At 38.6% G+C, this 20,293-nt stretch overlaps 1 protein-coding gene across 1 annotated transcript; it reads left to right on the top strand.

The window, feature by feature from the left end:
* The first annotated feature begins 3,362 nt into the window (after positions 1–3,362).
* Positions 3,363–4,485, top strand: LOC142605799 (uncharacterized). Its single transcript, XM_075777236.1, has 2 exons — positions 3,363–3,920; positions 4,240–4,485. Exons 1-2 carry the CDS (start codon positions 3,363–3,365, stop codon positions 4,483–4,485), a joined length of 804 nt encoding a protein of 267 aa, XP_075633351.1.
* Positions 4,486–20,293: the final 15,808 nt, after the last annotated feature.

Raw genomic sequence — 20,293 nt, 5'->3', positions numbered from 1 at the left:
TTGAGAGACCGTACATCTTGGGCATTAAGTGGAATTGGAGTGAAGATTAAAAGTGTTCCCAAGTGCTTTTGATCTCCAGTTTCGAATTGCACCGCACCAAGGTACGCTCTCTTGTTCTCTAATTTTGAAACTTACGTAGTACATGTTATCAATTGCGAGTGAAGTAGATCCGTTAATTTTCCGCAGCGAATGTTTTGTATGAGATACAAACAAGTATTTTCCATGTATTTTTCCAACATCCATAGCAAAAGGGGCTCGATGGATCAAGAAGCTATCGAGCATCTAACAAGGAGACAGAAACTTTCTTGATGGATCGAGAAGCTATCAAGACGAATTCTCAAAAACTTCGATGGATTGAAATTGTGATAGCAGCTATCGAGAAAGGAAGATTATGAGCTTGATAGATAGCCTAGCTCTTGAGAGGTATCGAGAAGCTGTTGAGATTGCTTAAAAACAATTTTTCGAAAAGGAGAAAAACACAAACATGAATGCAATCAAACATGCTACTCAACCAAGGATCCAAACAACATTTTAAGCTCTCAAAAACATCTCTTAACAAGAAAAATGTCAAGCATTTAGATCCAAAACACGCACACACACTAAACAAGTCTAACCAATTTTATATTTCAAAAACAAGTTAAGATAGTTTAGTGAGCGTACATTAACACAAGTATTCCCTGTGATGGCCCAATCACATTGTACCTGCATATGTATCGAAAGTAGCAAAGAATATTGCATGTTATGTGTGAAAAACATCGCAAGATTTCATAAGTGTCTACATGTTATGACAATTTGAGATATGAGAAAATCCATTTAACTCACACACGATCATAACGGCTTGATAGGGACTATCACCTTCAAGGTACATCTTATAACTCCCACATCTCCTAGAAGGCATGCTTGTAATCATATATAAAGCATTTTTATTCTTTTTCCTTTTAATTTTCTTTGCATATTTTCTTTTAAGCATATCATGCATGGGCATATAAGAGAGAGAAAAGATATACCCAATTATGTTTAGCTTTGGACATTGCACTTTTACTATGCCGAAGCATATTGATGTCATTTCATGATTAGCGAGCAATAGTGGTGAGATAGTTATTTATGTCTTTCTCTTAGGATTTTCTAGTCCTACCTGATGCAAATCAAGGAGTTGGTCATGCTGATCATACACGTGGAAATGGAGTTAAATTTGCACATGACCCTTTGTCACTTCCTAGTGGCCCAATTACAAGACTTAGAGCCAAACGTTTCAAGGAAGCACTAAATGGGCTAGTCCAAGAGAATTGGGCTGATTCTGAAAAGACCAAGATGGGCTCAGATAATAATCAAGGCTTAGTCCATGTCATCAAAGCAATTAAAGAGGCTAATTAGCATGTAAATTCGCACCCAGCATGGTCTGACCATTAAAGGGTGTTAAAATACATTAAATCTAGTCATTTAGCTATATTTGACTGCCTTTAAAAGTCCAAGAATCCAAAAAAACGTGGGAACTTGTTTAGGTTAATTTTTGTGCTGTTTTTAAAGCTGTAATAATGACTTTGCCTATTCTTGGAGGGTTGTTCCAGGCATATAGATGGGTAGTACGAATTTCAAAAATCAAATTTTGGTTTTTTCAGAAAATTATTCTCCTGGTGAGATCTTGTGTTCCTCTTGGTTCTTAAAAGAACTCTTGAACTTATCAAGTTAATCTTGTGGCGTTCAAACAACCAAACTTATCACCTTGACTCTTGAGAGTTTCTTAGGAATTCTTGGTGTGGCATTTTCAATCCATCGTAGTCTTGGTTTTTCATCTGATTAGATGATGGGTCAAGGCTCAACAAATCTTGTCTACATGATCTTGGGGTTCCAAACCATCATTGTTATCGGGTTTTATCACAATTGTTGGTGGAGTTCATATCATTTTGGTATCAGAGCTTTGGTTCTAAGATAAGTTTGACTATCTTTTATTTTCATTCTATTTCCAGTTCCTTCCTAAAAAAAAAAAAAAAATTCTCAATCTTGTTCCTCACCTTATTCAAGTTCTTAACCTTTTTTATGAGTTTTGGTTGTTACTCATTTTGAATTACTGCTGGATTATTTTGAATTAGTTTCTTGAAGTTCGATTAAGAACTAAAGAAGACACAAAAGAGTGGAAAAAGGCAAGAGTGTGTGAGACCATAAGAGGGTAAAATCCGTTTAGTGAGAAAACATGAGTGCGAGTGTATCAATTCTTGAGTGAAACACGTGAGGGAGGGCCTATGAGGATTCTAACTTTGTTTTGCAGATTTTAAACATGGCCAACAATCAAGAAGAAGAAACAACCGAAGAACTTCGACAACCAATAGATTAGAACCTCCAAATGCAAGCACTGGTAGGGGAGATGAGGCGTTTGTTGAGGGCTGAAATTGAACCTATTCATGAGAGATTGGATAGGGTAGAAGCGGGAACTCCTAGAGGCCAGCAACATGACATCCACAACAGGCAGCAAGGTGGGCGTGTTCCATGGAGCAATGTTGAGGAAGAGGCAGAGTCGGAGGAGGTTGATAAGCCATATGTGAACTGAGGCAGGTTTGAGCGTGGGTATGGGAATAGAGAAGCTAGGATGGGTAGGCCTAGGAGGGATAATGATTTAGGAAACATAAAGATTAAAATCCCATCTTTTGAAGGCAAAAATGATCTTGAAGTTTATTTGGAGTGGGAAACTAAAATGGAGATGGTGTTTGATTGTCACAACTATTCGGAGATAAAGAAGGTTAAGTTGGTTGCAATTGAATTTACCGATTATGCCATTGTGTGGTGGGATCAATTATTGATTAATAGGAGGAGGAATAGAGAGCCACCCATGGAAACTTGGGAGGAGATGAAAATGCTTATGAGGAAGCGTTTTGTACCCAATCACTATTATAGGGGATTGTATCAAAAGTTGCAAAGGTTAACTCAAGGTTCCAAGAGTGTGGATAAGTATTACAAGGAGATGGAGCTAGCTATGATCCGGGCTAATGTAGAAGAGGACCGGGAAGCCACAATGGCTAGGTTCTTGCACGGCTTAAACCGTGAGATTGCGGATATAGTTAAGATGTAGCACTATGTTGAATTGACAGATATGGTGCATCAAGCCATAAAGGTGGAGGAGCAATTCAAAAGAAGGGATTGGCTAGGAGGGGACAACCTATGGCTACCACCAGTCAGTGGAAGACAGCTCCAAAAAGAGACTAGCAGCTACAAAATAAGCCAAAATTTGAACCATCTAAGAGTGCCAACTCAAAGCCACCACTACTTTAGGTAACACCGAGGCTTCGAGTTCTAAAACCCATGATATTAAGTGTTTTAAATGTCAGGGGCGGGGACACATAGCCAGCCAGTGTGTAAACAAAAGGGTGATGGTGATAAATGCTCAAGGCGAGCTTGAGTCGGAGAATAAGGAAGAAGAAGATATTGTTGACATGCCATCTTTGGAGGATGTCGATGATGAGCAAAATGCTGTGGTTGGAGATTTATTAGTAACAAGGCGAGTCCTCAATGTGCAAGTTAAGGAGGAAGAAAGTAACCAAAGGGAGAACTTGTTTCATACTCGGTGCTTTGTAACTAACAAAGTTTGCAGTGTCATTATCGATGGAGGGAGTTGCACAAACGTAGCCAGCACTTATTTGGTGGAAAAATTGGCCTTAACTACCTTGAAACATCCTCAACCTTATCGGCTTCAGTGGCTGAATGAATGTGGTGAAATCAAGGTGACAAGAAGAGTGTTGGTGGCATTATCCATTGGCAAATACGAGGATGAGGTGCTATGTGATGTGGTTCCCATGCATGCATGCCATTTATTGTTGGGAAGACCATGGCAGTATGATCGGAGGGTTACGCATGATGGATTCACAAATAAGTATTCTTTCACTCTTAAAAGGCAACCTATTACTCTTGTACCATTAACTCCAAAACAGGTTAGGGAAGACCAATTAAAGTTACAAAGATCAAATGAAAAAAAAAAAAAAGGAGAAAGAAAGGAAGGCCGAAATTGAAAAAATAGAGTTTAAAAAAAAAGGAGAGAAAAACATTGATTAGAGTGAAAAAGAAAGAGAGATGATTTCGGCCATAATGAGAGCAAGAGAGGAAAAATTCAATTACATTGCAAAAAAAAGTGAGATCAAGAGGGCATTATTTTCACACCAACCCCTTACTGTACTTATGTACAAGGAGGCTCTTTTATGTAATAATGATCTCGTCGGTACTTTGCCGAACGATATTGTTTCTCTTTTGCAGGAGTTTAAAGATGTCCTTCTCAAAGAGGTACCTCATGGTTTACCTCCAATTCGAGGGATTGAACATCAAATTGATTTCATACCTGGTGCATCAATTCCAAACCGACCTGCTTATAGGAGTAATCCCGAGGAGACCAAGGAACTTCAGAGGCAAGTAGGTGAATTATTGGAGAGGGGATACGTGCGTGAAAGCATGAGTCCTTGTATGGTCCCGGTGTTATTAGTTCCTAAGAAGGATGGAACGTAGAGGATGTGTGTTGACTGTCGAGCCATCAACAACATAACGGTAAAATATCGTCATCCCATTCCTAGATTAGATGATATGCTGGAGCTGGTCATGCTGATCATACACGTGGAAATGGAGTTGAATTTGCACATGACCCTTTGTCACTTCCTAGAGGCCCAATTACAAGACTTAGAGCCAAACGTTTCAAGGAAGCACTAAATGGGCTAGTCCAAGAGAATTAGGCTGATTCTGAAAAGACCAAGATGGGCTCAGATAATAATCAAGGCTTAATCCATGTCATCAAGGCAATTAAAGAGGCTAATTAGCATGTAAATTCGCACCCAGCATGGTCTGACCATTAAAGGGTGTTAAAATGCATTAAATCTAGTCATTTAGCTACGTTTGACTGCCTTTAAAAGTCCAAGAATCCAAAAAAACGTGGGAACTTGTTTAGGTTAATTTTTGTGCTGTTTTCAAAGATGTAATTATGACTTTGCCTATTCTTGGAGGGTTGTTCCAGGCATATAGATGGGTAGTACGAATTTCAAAAATCAAATTTTGGTTTTTTCAGAAAATTATTCTCCTGGTGAGATCTTGTGTTCCTCTTGGTTCTTAAAAGAACTCTTGAACTTATCAAGTTAATCTTGTGGCGTTCAAACAACCAAACTTATCACCTTGACTCTTCAGAGTTTCTTAGGAATTCTTGGTGTGGCATTTTCAATCCATCGTAGTCTTGGTTTTTCATCTGATTAGATGATGGGTCAAGGCTCAACAAATCTTGTCTACACGATCTTGGGGTTCCAAACCATCATTGTTATCGAGTTTCATCACAATTGTTGGTGGAGTTCATATCATTTTGGTATCAGAGCCTTGGTTTTAAGATAAGTTTGACTATCTTTTATTTTCATTCTATTTCCTGTTCCTTCCTAAAAAAAAAAAAATTCTCAATCTTGTTTCTTACCTTATTCAAGTTCTTAACCTTTTTGATGAGTTTTGGTTGTTTCTCATTTTGAATTACTACTGGATTATTTTGAATTAGTTTCTTGAAGTTCGATTAAGAACTAAAGAAGACACAAAAGAGTGGAAAAAGGCAAGAGTGTGTGAGACCATACGAGGGTAAAATCCGTTTAGAGTGAAAACATGAGTGCGAGTGTATCAATTCTTGAGTGAAACACGTGAGGGAGGGCCTATGAGGATTCTAACTTTGTTTTGCAGATTTTAAACATGGCCAACAATCAAGAAGAAGAAACAACCGAAGAACTTCGACAACCAATAGATTAGAACCTCCAAATGCAAGCACTGCTAGGGGAGATGAGGCGTATGTTGAGGGCTGAAATTGAACCTATTCATGAGAGATTGGATAGGGTAGAAGCGGGAACTCCTAAAGGCCAGCAACATGACATCCACAACAGGCAGCAAGGTGGGCGTGTTCCATGGAGGAATGTTGAGGAAGAGGCGGAGTCGGAGGAGGTTGATGAACCATATGTGAACTGAGGTAGGTTTGAGCGTGGGTATGGGAATAGAGAAGCTAGGATGGGTAGGCGTATGAGGGATAATGATTTAGGAAACATAAAGATTAAAATCCCATCTTTTGAAGGCAAAAATGATCCTGAAGTTTATTTGGAGTGGGAAACTAAAATGGAGATGGTGTTTGATTGTCACAACTATTCGGAGATAAAGAAGGTTAAGTTGGTTGCAATTGAATTTACCGATTATGCCATTGTGTGGTGGGATCAATTATTGATTAATAGGAGGAGGAATAGAGAGCCACCCATGGAAACTTGGGAGGAGATGAAAATGCTTATGAGGAAGCGTTTTGTGCCCAATCACTATTATAGGGGATTGTATCAAAAGTTGCAAAGGTTAACTCAAGGTTCCAAGAGTGTGGATGAGTATTACAAGGAGATGGAGCTAGCTATGATCCGGGCTAATGTAGAAGAGGACCGGGAAGCCACAATGGCTAGGTTCTTGCACGGCTTAAATCGTGAGATTGCGGATATAGTTAAGATGTAGCACTATGTTAAATTGACGGATATGGTGCATCAAGCCATAAAGGTGGAGGAGCAATTCAAAGGAAGGGATTGGCTAGGAGGGGACAGCCTATGGCTACCACCGCCGATGGAAGACAGCTCCAAAAAGAGACTAGCAGCTACAAAATAAGCCAAAATTTGAACCATCTAAGAGTGCCAACTCAAAGCCACCACTACTTTAGGTAACACCGAGGCTTCGAGTTCTAAAACCCATGATATTAAGTGTTTTAAATGTCAGGGGCGGGGACACATAGCCAGCCAGTGTGTAAACAAAAGGGTGATGGTGATAAATGCTCAAGGCGAGCTTGAGTCGAAGAATAAGGAAGAAGAAGATAATGTTGACATGCCATCTTTGGAGGATGCTGATGATGAGCAAAATGCTGTGGTTGGAGATTTATTAGTAACAAGGCGAGTCCTCAATGTGCAGGTTAAGGAGGAAGAAAGTAACCAAAGGGAGAACTTGTTTCATACTCGGTGCTTTGTAAATAACAAAGTTTGCAGTGTCATTATCGATGGAGGGAGTAGCACAAACGTAGCCAGCACTTATTTGGTGGAAAAATTGGCCTTAACTACCTTGAAACATCCTCAACCTTACCGGCTTCAGTGGCTAAATGAATGTGGTGAAATCAAGGTGACAAGAAGAGTGTTGGTGGCATTATCCATTGGCAAATACGAGGATGAGGTGCTATGTGATGTGGTTCCCATGCATGCATGCCATTTATTGTTGGGAAGACCATGGCAGTATGATCGGAGGGTTACGCATGATGGATTCACAAATAAGTATTCTTTCACTCTTAAAAGGCAACCTATTACTCTTGTACCATTAACTCCAAAACAGGTCAGGGAGGACCAATTAAAGTTACAAAGATCAAATGAAAAAAAAAAAAGGAGAAAGAAAGGAAGGCCGAAATTGAAAAAAAAAAGAGTTTAAAAAAAAAGGAGAGAAAAACATTGATCAGAGTGAAAAAGAAAGAGAGATGATTTCGGCCATAATGAGAGCAAGAGAGGAAAAATTCAATTACATTGCAAAAAAAAGTGAGATTAAGAGGGCATTATTTTCACACCAACCCCTTATTGTACTTATGTACAAGGAGGCTCTTTTATGTAATAATGATCTCGTCGGTACTCTGCCGAACGATATTGTTTCTCTTTTGCAGGAGTTTAAAGATGTCCTTCCCGAAGAGGTACCTCATGGTTTACCTCCAATTTGAGGGATTGAACATCAAATTGATTTCATACCTGGTGCATCAATTCCAAACCGACCTGCTTATAGGAGTAATCCCGAGGAGACCAAGGAACTTCAGAGGCGAGTAGGTGAATTATTGGAGAGGGGATACGTGCATGAATGCATGAGTCCTTGTATGGTCCCGATGTTATTAGTTCCTAAGAAGGATGGAACGTAGAGGATGTGTGTTGACTGTCGAGCCATCAACAACATAACGGTAAAATATCGTCATCCCATTCCTAGATTAGATGATATGCTGGAGCTGGTCATGCTGGTCATGCTGATCATACACGTGGAAATGGAGTTGAATTTGCACATGACCCTTTGTCACTTCCTAGTGGCCCAATTACAGGACTTAGAGCCAAACGTTTCAAGGAAGCACTAAATGGGCTAGTCCAAGAGAATTGGTCTGATTCTGAAAAGACCAAGATGGGCTCAGATAATAATCAAGGCTTAGTCCATGTCATCAAAGCAATTAAAGAGGCTAATTAGCATGTAAATTCGCACCCAGCATGGTCTGGCCATTAAAGGGTGTTAAAATACATTAAATCTAGTCATTTAGCTATGTTTACTGCCTTTAAAAGTCTAGGAATCCAAAAAAACGTGGGAACTTGTTTAGGTTAATTTTTGTGCTATTTTTAAAGCTGTAATTATGACTTTGCCTATTCTTGGAGGGTTGTTCCAGGTATATAGATGGGTAGTACGAATTTTAAAAATCAATTTTTGGTTTTTTCAGAAAATTATTCTCCTAGTGAGGTCTTGTGTTCCTCTTTGTTCTTAAAAGAACTCTTGAACTTATCAAGTTAATCTTGTGGCGTTCAAACAACCAAACTTATCACCTTTATTCTTGAGAGTTTCTTAGGAATTCTTGGTGTGGCGTTTTCAATCCATCGTAGTCTTGGTTTTTCATCTGATTAGATGATGGGTCAAGACTCAACAAATCTTGTCTACACGATCTTGGGGTTCCAAACCATCATTGTTATTGGGTTTCATCATAATTGTTGGTGAAGTTCATATCACTACCCGTCAAAAAGAGTGATACGAGTGTTAAGTACAAAAGATTATTTAATCTTACTCTTCACAAACACGAGCCACAAAGCTCACCTGCTTAGTTGTGCATAGATATGCTCATCTAAGTTACAATAGATACAATGTTTAGAAAACTTTGTTTCAATGGCAATTCAAGGTACACAAGTACCAATGTACACAAACACACACTGTTTTTGTATTGTTATGATTTTTCAATTTTTTTATTTAAAGAAAATAAAGCAAATTTGAAAACAACCAAACAAAAACATGTTAGACAAAGAAATGCATAAAAATAGACTGACTTAAAACAAGAAAGCAAAACACACAAGTAATGCAAGCAAAAATAAAGAGGGAGAGAAAGAGAGAGAGAAAAGTGATAAAATCACTTTGACCCTTTTTCCTTCCACACCTTGGAAGAACCTTTGCTTTTAGCGAACCCTTGAATTGACGAAGTGGGGGAAGAATTGCAACCATTCAAGTTCGAAAAGAACATGAGGGCTTTGAGTTGATCTCCAAAAGGAGAAAGAGAGGATGGAAACTGACTCTAGTTTCCTGATGAGATCATACTGTTGCTCTGTTAAGTAGCTAGCCACTTATAACAATTAGGTCGAGTATGTTCGGTTGCTCCACAATGAAGGTAGAGATGCTACTTCTTCTGTTTAGGCTTTTGGGTATTGCCCTTCTTAGCCCTAGTATTTTCGGTCTCTTTCTTAGCAAGCTTAGGGGATGCTCTTAAGATAGATTTACCCTTGTCTATGTTCTCACTAACTAAAATAGTTTTGTCATCATTGTTCTCAGATTCAATATTATTAACAGGTGGAACAAAAATAGTATTACTAGAAGAAGCAATATTAGGAGAAGAGAAATCATACCCTAAACAGGTTCGATCAAAAGTAGATTTCTGAAGGCTGAGCATTTCAACAAGCTTTGCACTTGAAGTCCTCTCCAGCTGAGCTCTGACTTGGAACAGTTCTGCCTCAAGCTTCTTAGTCTTCTAAGCCAAGAAATTATTATCAAATCTTAGTGCTCGAATAGTCTAATTGGCTTCATCAAACTTTGTGGAGATTTCTTCTCGTTCAAGCTCTACATCACTAAACTTCTTGGTGGCCAGCCTATACAACTTCTCATGCTTTTTGGAGACCTTGTATAATTTTGCATAGGCTATGTGGATGTCATCTTGTTCATCCATCTTCTCAAACTTAGACTCCACCAAGTCCTCTTCTTCATCCACATCTTCTACAATCCCCTTAGTAGGATTGACAGTGGTGATGAAGGCATTTGGGATTTCATCATCCTAATTTTCGGAATCATCCTCAGGTTCGATGTCACTCAGTGTAGCAGCAAGTGCCTTACTCTTCCCAATGGTCTTAAGATACGTAGGGCATTCTAGTTTCATGTGACCGAAACCTTGACACCTGAAACACTTGGATCCTGAGGGAACAATGTACTGACCGCCTTCCCTAGCATCCTTCTTCCCTTTGTCTTGGCTCTTGAACTGAGACGAATTGGATTGCTTGTGGTCTTTGTCAAATCCTTTGGCATTGGCATTCTTCATAAATGTTTTGAATTTCCTTGTAATGTAGGATTTCATTTTAGAATCTTCATCATCAGAAGACTCATCAGTGTCACTGCTTTTGGCCTTCAGTGCCATGCTCTTGCTCTTGCTCGATTTTTCGATCCTAGACAAACCCAACTCATGGGTCTGCAGATTGCCAACCAGCTTTGTCAAAGGAATTTTATCAATATCCTTTGATTCCTAAATTACGGTGATCTTGGCATGAAATCTCTCAGGTAGAGATCTGAGCACCTTTCTAACAATTTTAGGTTCGGGAATGGTTTCCCCAAGATTAAAGGCTGAGTCCACTATGTCCTTGAGCTTGGCATATAACTCATCGAATGACTCATCTTCCTCCATTTTGATCTCTTCAAAGCTTGTAGTGAGCCATTGAAGCTTCGAATCCTTGACAGCCTTGGTTCCTTCATAGGTTGTCTGGAGGATGGTCTATGCTTCCTTCGCAATTTTTGTAGAGGATATCTTCTTAAACTCCTCATTCGTGACCACATTGAATAAAGCATTCAATGCCCTGCTGTTGAAGTTTGCCGCCTTAATCTTAGCATCATCCCAATCGGCCATCTCTTTCTTCGGCTCAGTCTAGCCTATCTCCATAGCTTGCCACACTTTCTCATCTAAGGACTGCAAGAAAGCTCTCATGCATACTTTCCAGTATGCATCGTTAGTGCCATCAAATAAAAGAGGTTCAATAAGGGATTGTCCTCTATCCATGACAATAGGGGTCAATGGATCACACAGCAAAGTTTAATCCTAATCAGAGTGTGCCTGCTCTGATACCACTTGATAGGCCAAGAATGTATTAACCCCTTGTGATAAATTAACCAATTGATTTAGCCAAGTTAATTAATTGATTCAATTAACATGAAAAATAAAGTTGACAAGGTGATTTGTTTACAAATGGGGAAAACTTCCAAGGAAAAAACCCCACCGGGTGATTTTAAGGTCACCACTCCCAAAAATCCACTATTATCACAACAAGTAGTTACAAGTAAAGGAATCTTAGTACCTTATACCAACCTACAATTGAACCCTTACCCCAATACACAATTGGACTTGTTTCGTAGTGACAATATCTCCTTTTAATGCACGGCTCCCTGTATGCGACTTAATCACCAACTTGAGAAAGATGTTGGCTACAAAGTTCTTCAGTTCATCAACATGATGAAGATCACAAAGCTCCTTGGTCAAAATACCCAACGACATACAAACGCAGCAGCTTCTTCAAGAGAAAGATGAACTACGGCAAATTCTATCTCCGGTCATAATTTGCATGAACAACACTTTGCTTCATACTCATGCAACTGTGCAACCTTTGACGGCCCTTAAAATAATCCTTATATATGTTTAGGGTTGTGAGAAAAGAAAGCCTAAACATGTATTCACGGATTGGAATGAAAACAGAATTGAAAATCTGATTTTCATAAATCTCGATAGATAGCTTATCTATCGAGTAGCTGTTGAGAATCAAGCTAAAGCTGCCTTTTAAACCTCGATGGATTCTATCTGTCGAGCTAGCTATCGAGCTTTAAAATCCAGCACTTCTTCAATTGTTTCTTGGACAGATTTGCATGGCTTTAACACTTGAACTTGAACTCTTGTTCCTTGAAGTATTAAACACATCCTAGATCTACCCAATTACAAGTAAAGTGTGTTTTGTCAAAGGACTAGCCAATTCTAAATGACATATGTTCCTAACATGAATCACATATGTCCTAACAATGGGTCTAATGACATCCATTCCCTAAGCTAAAAAAGGCTATGGTGCTGCTAGATAGTGCAAAACCTAAGAAGGAACATTCTTTCGATCTCCTTGTGCATCATATCATGGAACAGGGTTACCATGGCTAGCTGGTAGGTCACCCCAGCATTCTTCAAGCCGAATGGCATGACATCGTAGGCATAAGTTCCCCAATGAGTGCTGAAAGCTGTTTTGGCTTTGTCTTTTTTAGCCATCTTGATCTGATTATAACCCAATAATCCATCCATAAAGGAGAAGAATATGTTCTTCATGGTGTTATTAATCAGGGTAAGGGAAAATTATCCTTCGGGCTGGCCCAATTCAAATCTCTATAATTGACGCACATGCATACTTTCCCATCTTTCTTTGGCATAGGAAAAATGTTTACAATCCAATCAAAGTAGGCTATGGCAGTAAGAAAACCAGTTTTCAACTACTTTTCTACTTCTTCTTTGATTTTCAAGATAATCTCTGACTTCATCCTCTGAAGGTCTTGCCGCACTGGGGGACATTCAGATTTAACTAGAATCCTATGGACAACGATCTCGGAATCCACTCCTGGCATATCTTGATAAGACTAAACAAAGATTTCCTTGAATTCCTTTTGTAGTGCTATGAGCTCATCTTTCATGTCTTTAGGAAAGTTCCCCCCGATCTTGATGGGTTTTTCTGTCTAGTCTTCGTCATCTAGGTTTTTCACCTTTGTCTCTTCTATATTGGGCTTGGACCCTTCACTCCCTTTGTTCAGAGCTTCTAAGATGTCTTGAGGTAAGTTCGAAACCTCTTCCATTCCTTCAACATCATAATCCAAGTCTATTGTCTCATTCACATCATCTACACCTTCATTATGGCAATGGGACAATGTATCCACTTGGGAATCGGAATAGATCCTATGAAGCAGAACATATACAAAGAAACATAAGATAATTTGCACACACATATTCCTAGGAAAGCAAATAAAGAAAGATGCAAGAATTTCCTAAATAATATTATGAATATTTCATTAATGGATTATGGGTAGGGGAAAACAAAGTTCATGCCTGATAATGATAAAAGGGAAATGCTCTCTTTTGTTGTTTCAAGGAAAACAAACTGGGGAAATGAACAGGGAATACAAATAAAGCAAGAAATAACATAAGCATGCAAAACAAATTAGATATGCTATTCCAAGCCTCTCAGGTGATTGGGAGGCCCAATCACTCGATGATGGATACTCCTTACTCAGTCGATGCAATTATAAAGCAAGGCTCGATCGTATAAAGGCCTACCACCTTGCCTGGCATCCTTGGTCAGATAGTAAAAGTCAGATTATCTTCAGGAGATATAATAGCGTTCATAGACAACTCTTTGGAAGAATAATTCAAGCCAGATCATGCTCTTCATCTTCCAATGCCATGAAAGGTTTTGGCATAATGACCTCGACTGGAGCCGAAAAAGTGGTTCTGATATGGGAAATAGGCATCCCTGAAGTGTTGCACTTCCTCCTCTTGCCCTTAGAAGCTTGAAAGAGTTCTTTATTAGTGGATTCGTACCCCAAACTGAATCTTCTGTTGTTATCTAAGAGTTCAATGAGAGCAGGGCTCCCACGTCCTACGGCTTCAAGGCTTTGGCCTAGTTTGTAACCAAACTTGAGTATTTCCTTCGCAAGCATTAGAACTGCTGTAAGCCAGCCTAACTCAAGCTCTAAAGCATTATGAATTGTGAAAACTAGCTCGAAGTTATGGAAGGATGCTTTTGGAAAAGCATTAGCATCGATGTAAGGGGTTGATGTCTCTTGGAAGATAGTTATTGGTTCTTCAGCCATAATGGTGATCAACTGATTTTCGAAGATGAACTTGAGTCTCCTATGGAGGGTAGACGCAACTACACCTACTATATGTAACCAGGGTCTCCCTAAAAGCATGTTGTATGGAGAGTCAACCTTAATCACTTGGAAGTTGACCATGAAGGATCTTAGGCCGATCTCAATCATTAACTTGATTTCGCCTTACACTTCAAGACGCGTGCCATCAAAGGCTCTAATGATCATAATGCTAGGCTTGATAAGAGACATATCCACATTTAGGTGCTCAAGAGTGGCCATCAGGCAGACGTTCAGGGCCGATCCATTGTTAATTAGCACCCTTGCGATAATCATGTCTATACCTTAGACTACGATATGCATGGCCAAGGTATGATCTTTACCTTTTGGAGACAACTCATCATCTGAAAAGGAGACTTGGTTGGTGGCCAACACTAATGATTCCATACCTTGGAAGGAGGAGTCTGTAATACTGGTAGGAACATGCGTTTCCTTCAACACCTTCAATAGCTTCACAATGGACCTCGGAAGATAGCAATAAGGCTAAAATAGAAATATGAGCTGGAGATATGTTCAACTACTGAATCAAACTGTAATTGGCCTTTCAGATGGTTTTCAAGAATTCCTCGGCTTCTTTAGTGGTGACCCTATTCCTAATTGGCTCGGCTGTGCTCTTACCAATCTCCTTTCTCCTTTTTTCTAGTTCCTAAGGAGTATAACATCGACCACTCTTGGTGAGTTCAGCTAGGCTTAGAGAGACATTAGAGCAGATCTCTTCCTTTCCAATTCAAGTGGAGATCAAAGTCACACGTACTTCCATGGGACACGATGGCTATCTTGGTATGGGAAAGGCTTCGGCATGCAAATGACCACACCTTCTTGAGTTTGCAAATTTGGTGCTAGGGAGAACATTTTTGGGCTAATGATGACTGGCCCAGGTAGATCAGCTTCTAAAGCTTTAGGGCTAGGAGCCCCAAAGATTCCTTGGTTAGACCTCGATAAGACTGGAGGATTAGAAACTCGAATAGCGAATACAACATGGGTTCCCTTCTAGATAAATCCTTGAGATGGCCATATGAATACAGGCAATACCAAGACTAGAGGAATAAAGCCTTCAATGGCTGGCATGGCTTGTCCTTCCTCTGGAGCTAGCGCCCTTAAATCCATAGGCGATTCTATAGTCTCTTCGATAATGACTAAAGTCAGAAGAGCTGCAGGAATCCTACATAAGCACTCTTGCAAGTATTCATCCCAATCCTTCCTTGATCCTACTGACATAGCACTATGGCTAGTTCCTGCTTGGGTATTCGGAGGGCATAGGCTAGCTACCATGTAATCGCTCTTTTGCATGGATTCTCTTTCAGTCCAGATTATACCTGTTGGAAAAACTGGTTTTGTATCTGATACAAAACACATAGCAGAAGCAATAAACAAGGATCTATTTCATTCATGATTGATAACATGCACTAATTTTAGAATTTAAGAATAAGATAGCGTACCTTGGTGTGATGAAATTCAAAACCAAAGATTGAAGCACTCGGGAATACTTTTAATCTTCACTCCAATTCCACTTTACGCCCAAGATGTGTGGTCTCTCAATCAGTTTTCAAAGGGAGAATGAAAGTGTCTCACTCTCACATACACACCATTTCTTATATCACTAATAAAAATTATCTATGTTTCTCCCTTTATAACTAGCTGATTATCTAATTGGGCTGGCCTATTGGGCCTTTCCAATTGGGCTTTAGTGTGTGGCTTGGAGTGGGACCAAAAAGGACCAATAAAACACTTGCTCCAATGGGTTTTGGGCTTTTCCATCAACTCTTGACAAGTCCAAAGTTACCATTAATTATATTTAATACCACTATATAAATATAATTGCACTCTAGGCCTTATTAATAAATTATATCTCAAGACTTTATTGTACATGCAACCCCTTCATAAATATTCGTAGTAACACAAAGTCATAAATGTAGACTGCCACTTTGTAAATTACTACATCTTATCCTTGAGTACCTAGTTTAATCCTTTTAAAGTTATTCACCATATGTTTATGAAATCCAATTTCATAAATATATACTTTAGTAATTTCTTACCAAAGTGGTTATGCCTAACTCTCTGAATAAATGATCCCATTAAACTTATCTCGAGGGAATATTTTATATCTCCGTTTAGAGATTATGAATTCCATCTTGAGAATATATGTTCCATCAACACTAAATGTGGCTGCCTAACATACTGAGGTTTTGACCGTTACTTTAGATCTCACTCCTGAAATATCAAAGCAACCTACACTTCATGATCAGGTCCATTATCCTCTCAGGATTAAGAGTTTGTGCAAATAAAAGTCGTGAGATTTATTATTCATTTTACAGTTGTTAGGAGAATAATAAATCTCACAGCGGTCCAGTTCAATATGCCTTAACTCTTAAAACATATCAACATATCAACTAGAAGTATCCACTTCCATGATCAAGACAAATCATCTTAGTTGATATGTTATAGTCTTCGCAGATGAAATGCCCAATTTCATCACCGACTACGAGCTAAAATTCTGAGTTTAAAAAGAACTTGTGATTTATATCTTCTATGACTTTTCACATAAATCACATACTATGCATCTCATGGACTATATGATAATGTCCCAATATTCATGTTACCATTATTTTAGATAATAATAAAACAACTTTATTAATCACAATATTAAATCATACACAATGTTATACATAATGTCATACATAATATCATACATAGCATCATACAATAGGATTTAAGGTTACACATCTTAACAATCTCCCACTTGCCCTAAAGACTATTGTGCACTAATCTAACTCTCATTCCCTCTAAATGTGACTCGAAAGTCCTTTGAAACAAGGCTTTGGTAAAGGAATCTGCTAGATTATTTGCACTTTCAATCTTTGCTACCACAACATCTCCACGAGCAACAATGTCTCGAATAATGTGGTACTTCCACTCAATGTGCTTTCCTTTCTTGTGATTCCTTGGATCTTTAGATTGTGCAACCGCTTCACTATTGTTGCAAAACAACGTGATGGGAACTTGCTCCATTCTTACAACACCAAGATCAAAAAGGAATTTCTTGAGCCAAACAGCTTCCTTTGTTGCTGCACAAGCAGCAACATATTCAGCTTCCATGATGGAGTCTGCAATACAAGATTGCTTAACACTCCTCCAACTTATGGCTCCACCTCCCAAGGTGAAAACACATCCTGAAGTGGATTTTCTAAAATCTAGATCCGACTAAAAATTTAAATTTGTATAGCGAATGGGAATCAAATCCTCACACTGGTGAAAAAAAATATAATCTCTCGTTCTCCTAAGATACTTGAGAATATGCTTTACAGCTTGCCAATGTTTTGGTCTTGGATTTGATTAATATCGGCTGACCATGCCAACTGAATAACAGATATCTGGTCTAGTACAAAGCATGGCATACATGAGACTTCCCACTGCAAAAGCATAAGGAACTTGTCTCAGACAGAGGAACTTGTCTCATCATATTTTCTTCCTATTGAGTCTTAGGCCTTTGGTCATCAGACAGAGGAACTCCATGTCTGAAAGAAAGTAATCCTTTCTTGGAGTTTTGCATGCTAAACCGTTCTAAAACCTTATCTATATATCCAGCTTGTGATAAGCCTAACATCTTATTCTTGCAATCTCGCCAAAGCTTGATCCCTAGAATATAGTTAGCTTCGCCCAAGTCCTTCATATCAAATTGACTTGACAACCAAACTTTAACTGATGACATTACTCCTACATCATTCCCAATGAGTAGAATATCATCAAGATAAAGCACTAGGAACATTACTACTTTGTCTCGATGTCTTTTGTACGCACATGGCTCATCAAGATTTTGTTCAAAAACAAATGACTTGATTGCTTGATCAAATATGATGTTCCATAACCTAGATGCTTGTTTAAGTCCATAAATGGACCTTTTCAACTTGCATACCATATGCTCTTGGTTCTTTGCTATGAAACCTTCCGGTTGCAACATGTATATTTCTTCTTCAAGATTGCCATTAAGAAATGCATTCTTGACATCCATTTGCCAATTCTAATAATCATAATGAGCAGCAATGGATAAGAGAATTTTGATAGACTTAAGCATGGTTACTAGCGAAAAAGTTTCATTATAATCAATACATTCTTTTTGTGTATACCCTTTTGCCACTAGCCTTACTTTAAAGCTTTCAACCTTTCCATCTATCCCTCTCTTCCTCTTGTAAACCCATTTGCAATCAACAGGTTTAATACCGTTAGGCACCTTTACAAGATCCAATACATGATTGGAATACATAGAATCCAATTCAGATTTCATAGCTTGGACCCAATGATGTGCATCTATATCATTCATTGCCTCCTCATAAGTGTAAGGATCCGATTCAGGAGGCTGAACAATTCTCCCAAACCTATAAATCTTATAGGAGGCTGAACAATTCTCCCACTACGACGAGGCACCTGAGTACTAGACATTTCATGGGTAGTGTCTTGTGGTGTATCTAATCCAACCACATCATCCCTAGTTTCATCCATTGGTTGTTCAACTACAGGTTTATTCATTTCAGCCAAGACAACTTTAATTCTAAGATTAAAATTATTCATATAATCATCTTCCAAAAATTTGGCATGGGTGCTAACAAACACTTTGTTATCCTTATGATTATAGAATAAATAACCCTTGGTTTCCTTTGAATACCCTAAAAACATGCATACTTCCGTTTTAGCTTCCAACTTATCAGACTTCCCTTTCAACACATGTGCTGGACATCCCCAAATGTGGAGATATTTCATACTAGGCTTGCGCCCACTCCAGAATTCCTCAAGTGTGTTGGGAACATATTTTGATGGAACTAAATTCAAAAGATGCATAGCAGTTTTTAGTGCATATCCCCAAAAGGAAATTGGTAAAGTTGAATAACTCATCATGGACCTAACCATTCCCAAAAGAGTCCTATTCCTTCTTTCCGCTACACCATTTTGTTGGGGAGTTCCAGGTGCAGTCAATTGGGAGACAATCCCATGTTGAACTAGGTAATCCTTGAAATCCCCAAAAAGGTATTTGCCACCTCGATCAGAACGAATTGCCTTTATGCGTTTACCTAATTGATTTTCAACTTCAGCCCTAAACTCTTTGAACCTTTTAAAGGATTTGGACTTCTGTCACATTAGCTACACATAACCATATCTTGAGCAATCATCCATAAAAGTGATGAAGTACTCATAACCTCCTTTTGCTTGGGTTAACATAGGACCACATACATCTGTATGAACTAATTCAAGCAACTCTTGGGCTCTTCTACCTTTTACATTAAAAGGTCGTTTAGTCATTTTACCTTCCAAACAAGATTCGCAAACTGGAAATCCATCAAAGTCCATGGGCTGTAAAAGTCCATCTTTGATTAGTCTTTGAATCCTATTTGAATTAATATGACCCAAACGCAAGTGTCATAGATATGCATCACAAGTAGAAGGAAACTTTTTCTTTAATGATTTTACATGAGATCTACTATCTAATTTAGAATTGTATAATTTATGCTTGTCAGGAGTTAAAATATAAAGACCATCCACAATATTGCCAGAACAGATAAACATTTTATCCTTCTTTATTACAACATTGTCTTTAAGGATAACACAATATCCATGTTTACCTAAGTAAGTTGTAGAAATTAAATTCCTACGAAGATTAGGTACATACAAACAGTCTTCCAATATTAAAACTCTTGACTTAAAGCATAAATTAAACACTCCAACAGCTACAACCGGAATCTTGCTCCCATCAGCCAAAGTAAGAAACAATTCCCCTTCAATCAGCTTTCTGGTCTCCTGAAACCTCTGCAAAGAATTACAGATATGATTAGTACAACCTAAATCCACACACCAGGAATCTGTGGGATTTTGTACTAAACATATTTCAAGAAGAAAGGAACTTTTCATACCCTTATTCTTGGCAGCTTTGTACTTTGGACAATTCCTCTTCTAATGTCCTTTCTCACCACAATGGAAACACTTTCCTTTGGTTTTCTTTCCTTTGTCGGCAACCCCTAAGACAATTTGTTTACCATCTTGCTTGGTGAAGTCCTTCTTCTTCTTCTTACCCTTGCCTTTCGACTTAGGTTGAGAAGTAGAAGCTTCACCCATATTGGCTTCAACACTAGAAGTACCAAAGACGCCTTCCGCCGCCACTAGCTCATTCATTAATTCAAACAAAGAATAAATCTTTTTGTTCATATTATAATTGAGTTTGAATTCCTTGAATGAATCCGGTAGTGACTAGAGTATCATATCCACTTGAGATTCTCCATCAATGTTGGCACCTAAAACTTCTAACGTGTTCAAATTAGCAATCATCCTAAGACAATGCTCCCTCACTGAACTTCCTTCAGCCATTTTGGTATTATAAATTTGCCTC

Source organism: Castanea sativa, chromosome 8 (assembly GCF_040712315.1).
Source record: "Castanea sativa cultivar Marrone di Chiusa Pesio chromosome 8, ASM4071231v1".
Taxonomy (NCBI): Eukaryota; Viridiplantae; Streptophyta; class Magnoliopsida; order Fagales; family Fagaceae; genus Castanea; species Castanea sativa.
Note: the sequence above shows the minus strand (reverse complement) of the source record. Positions and strands in the feature narration are given on the sequence as shown.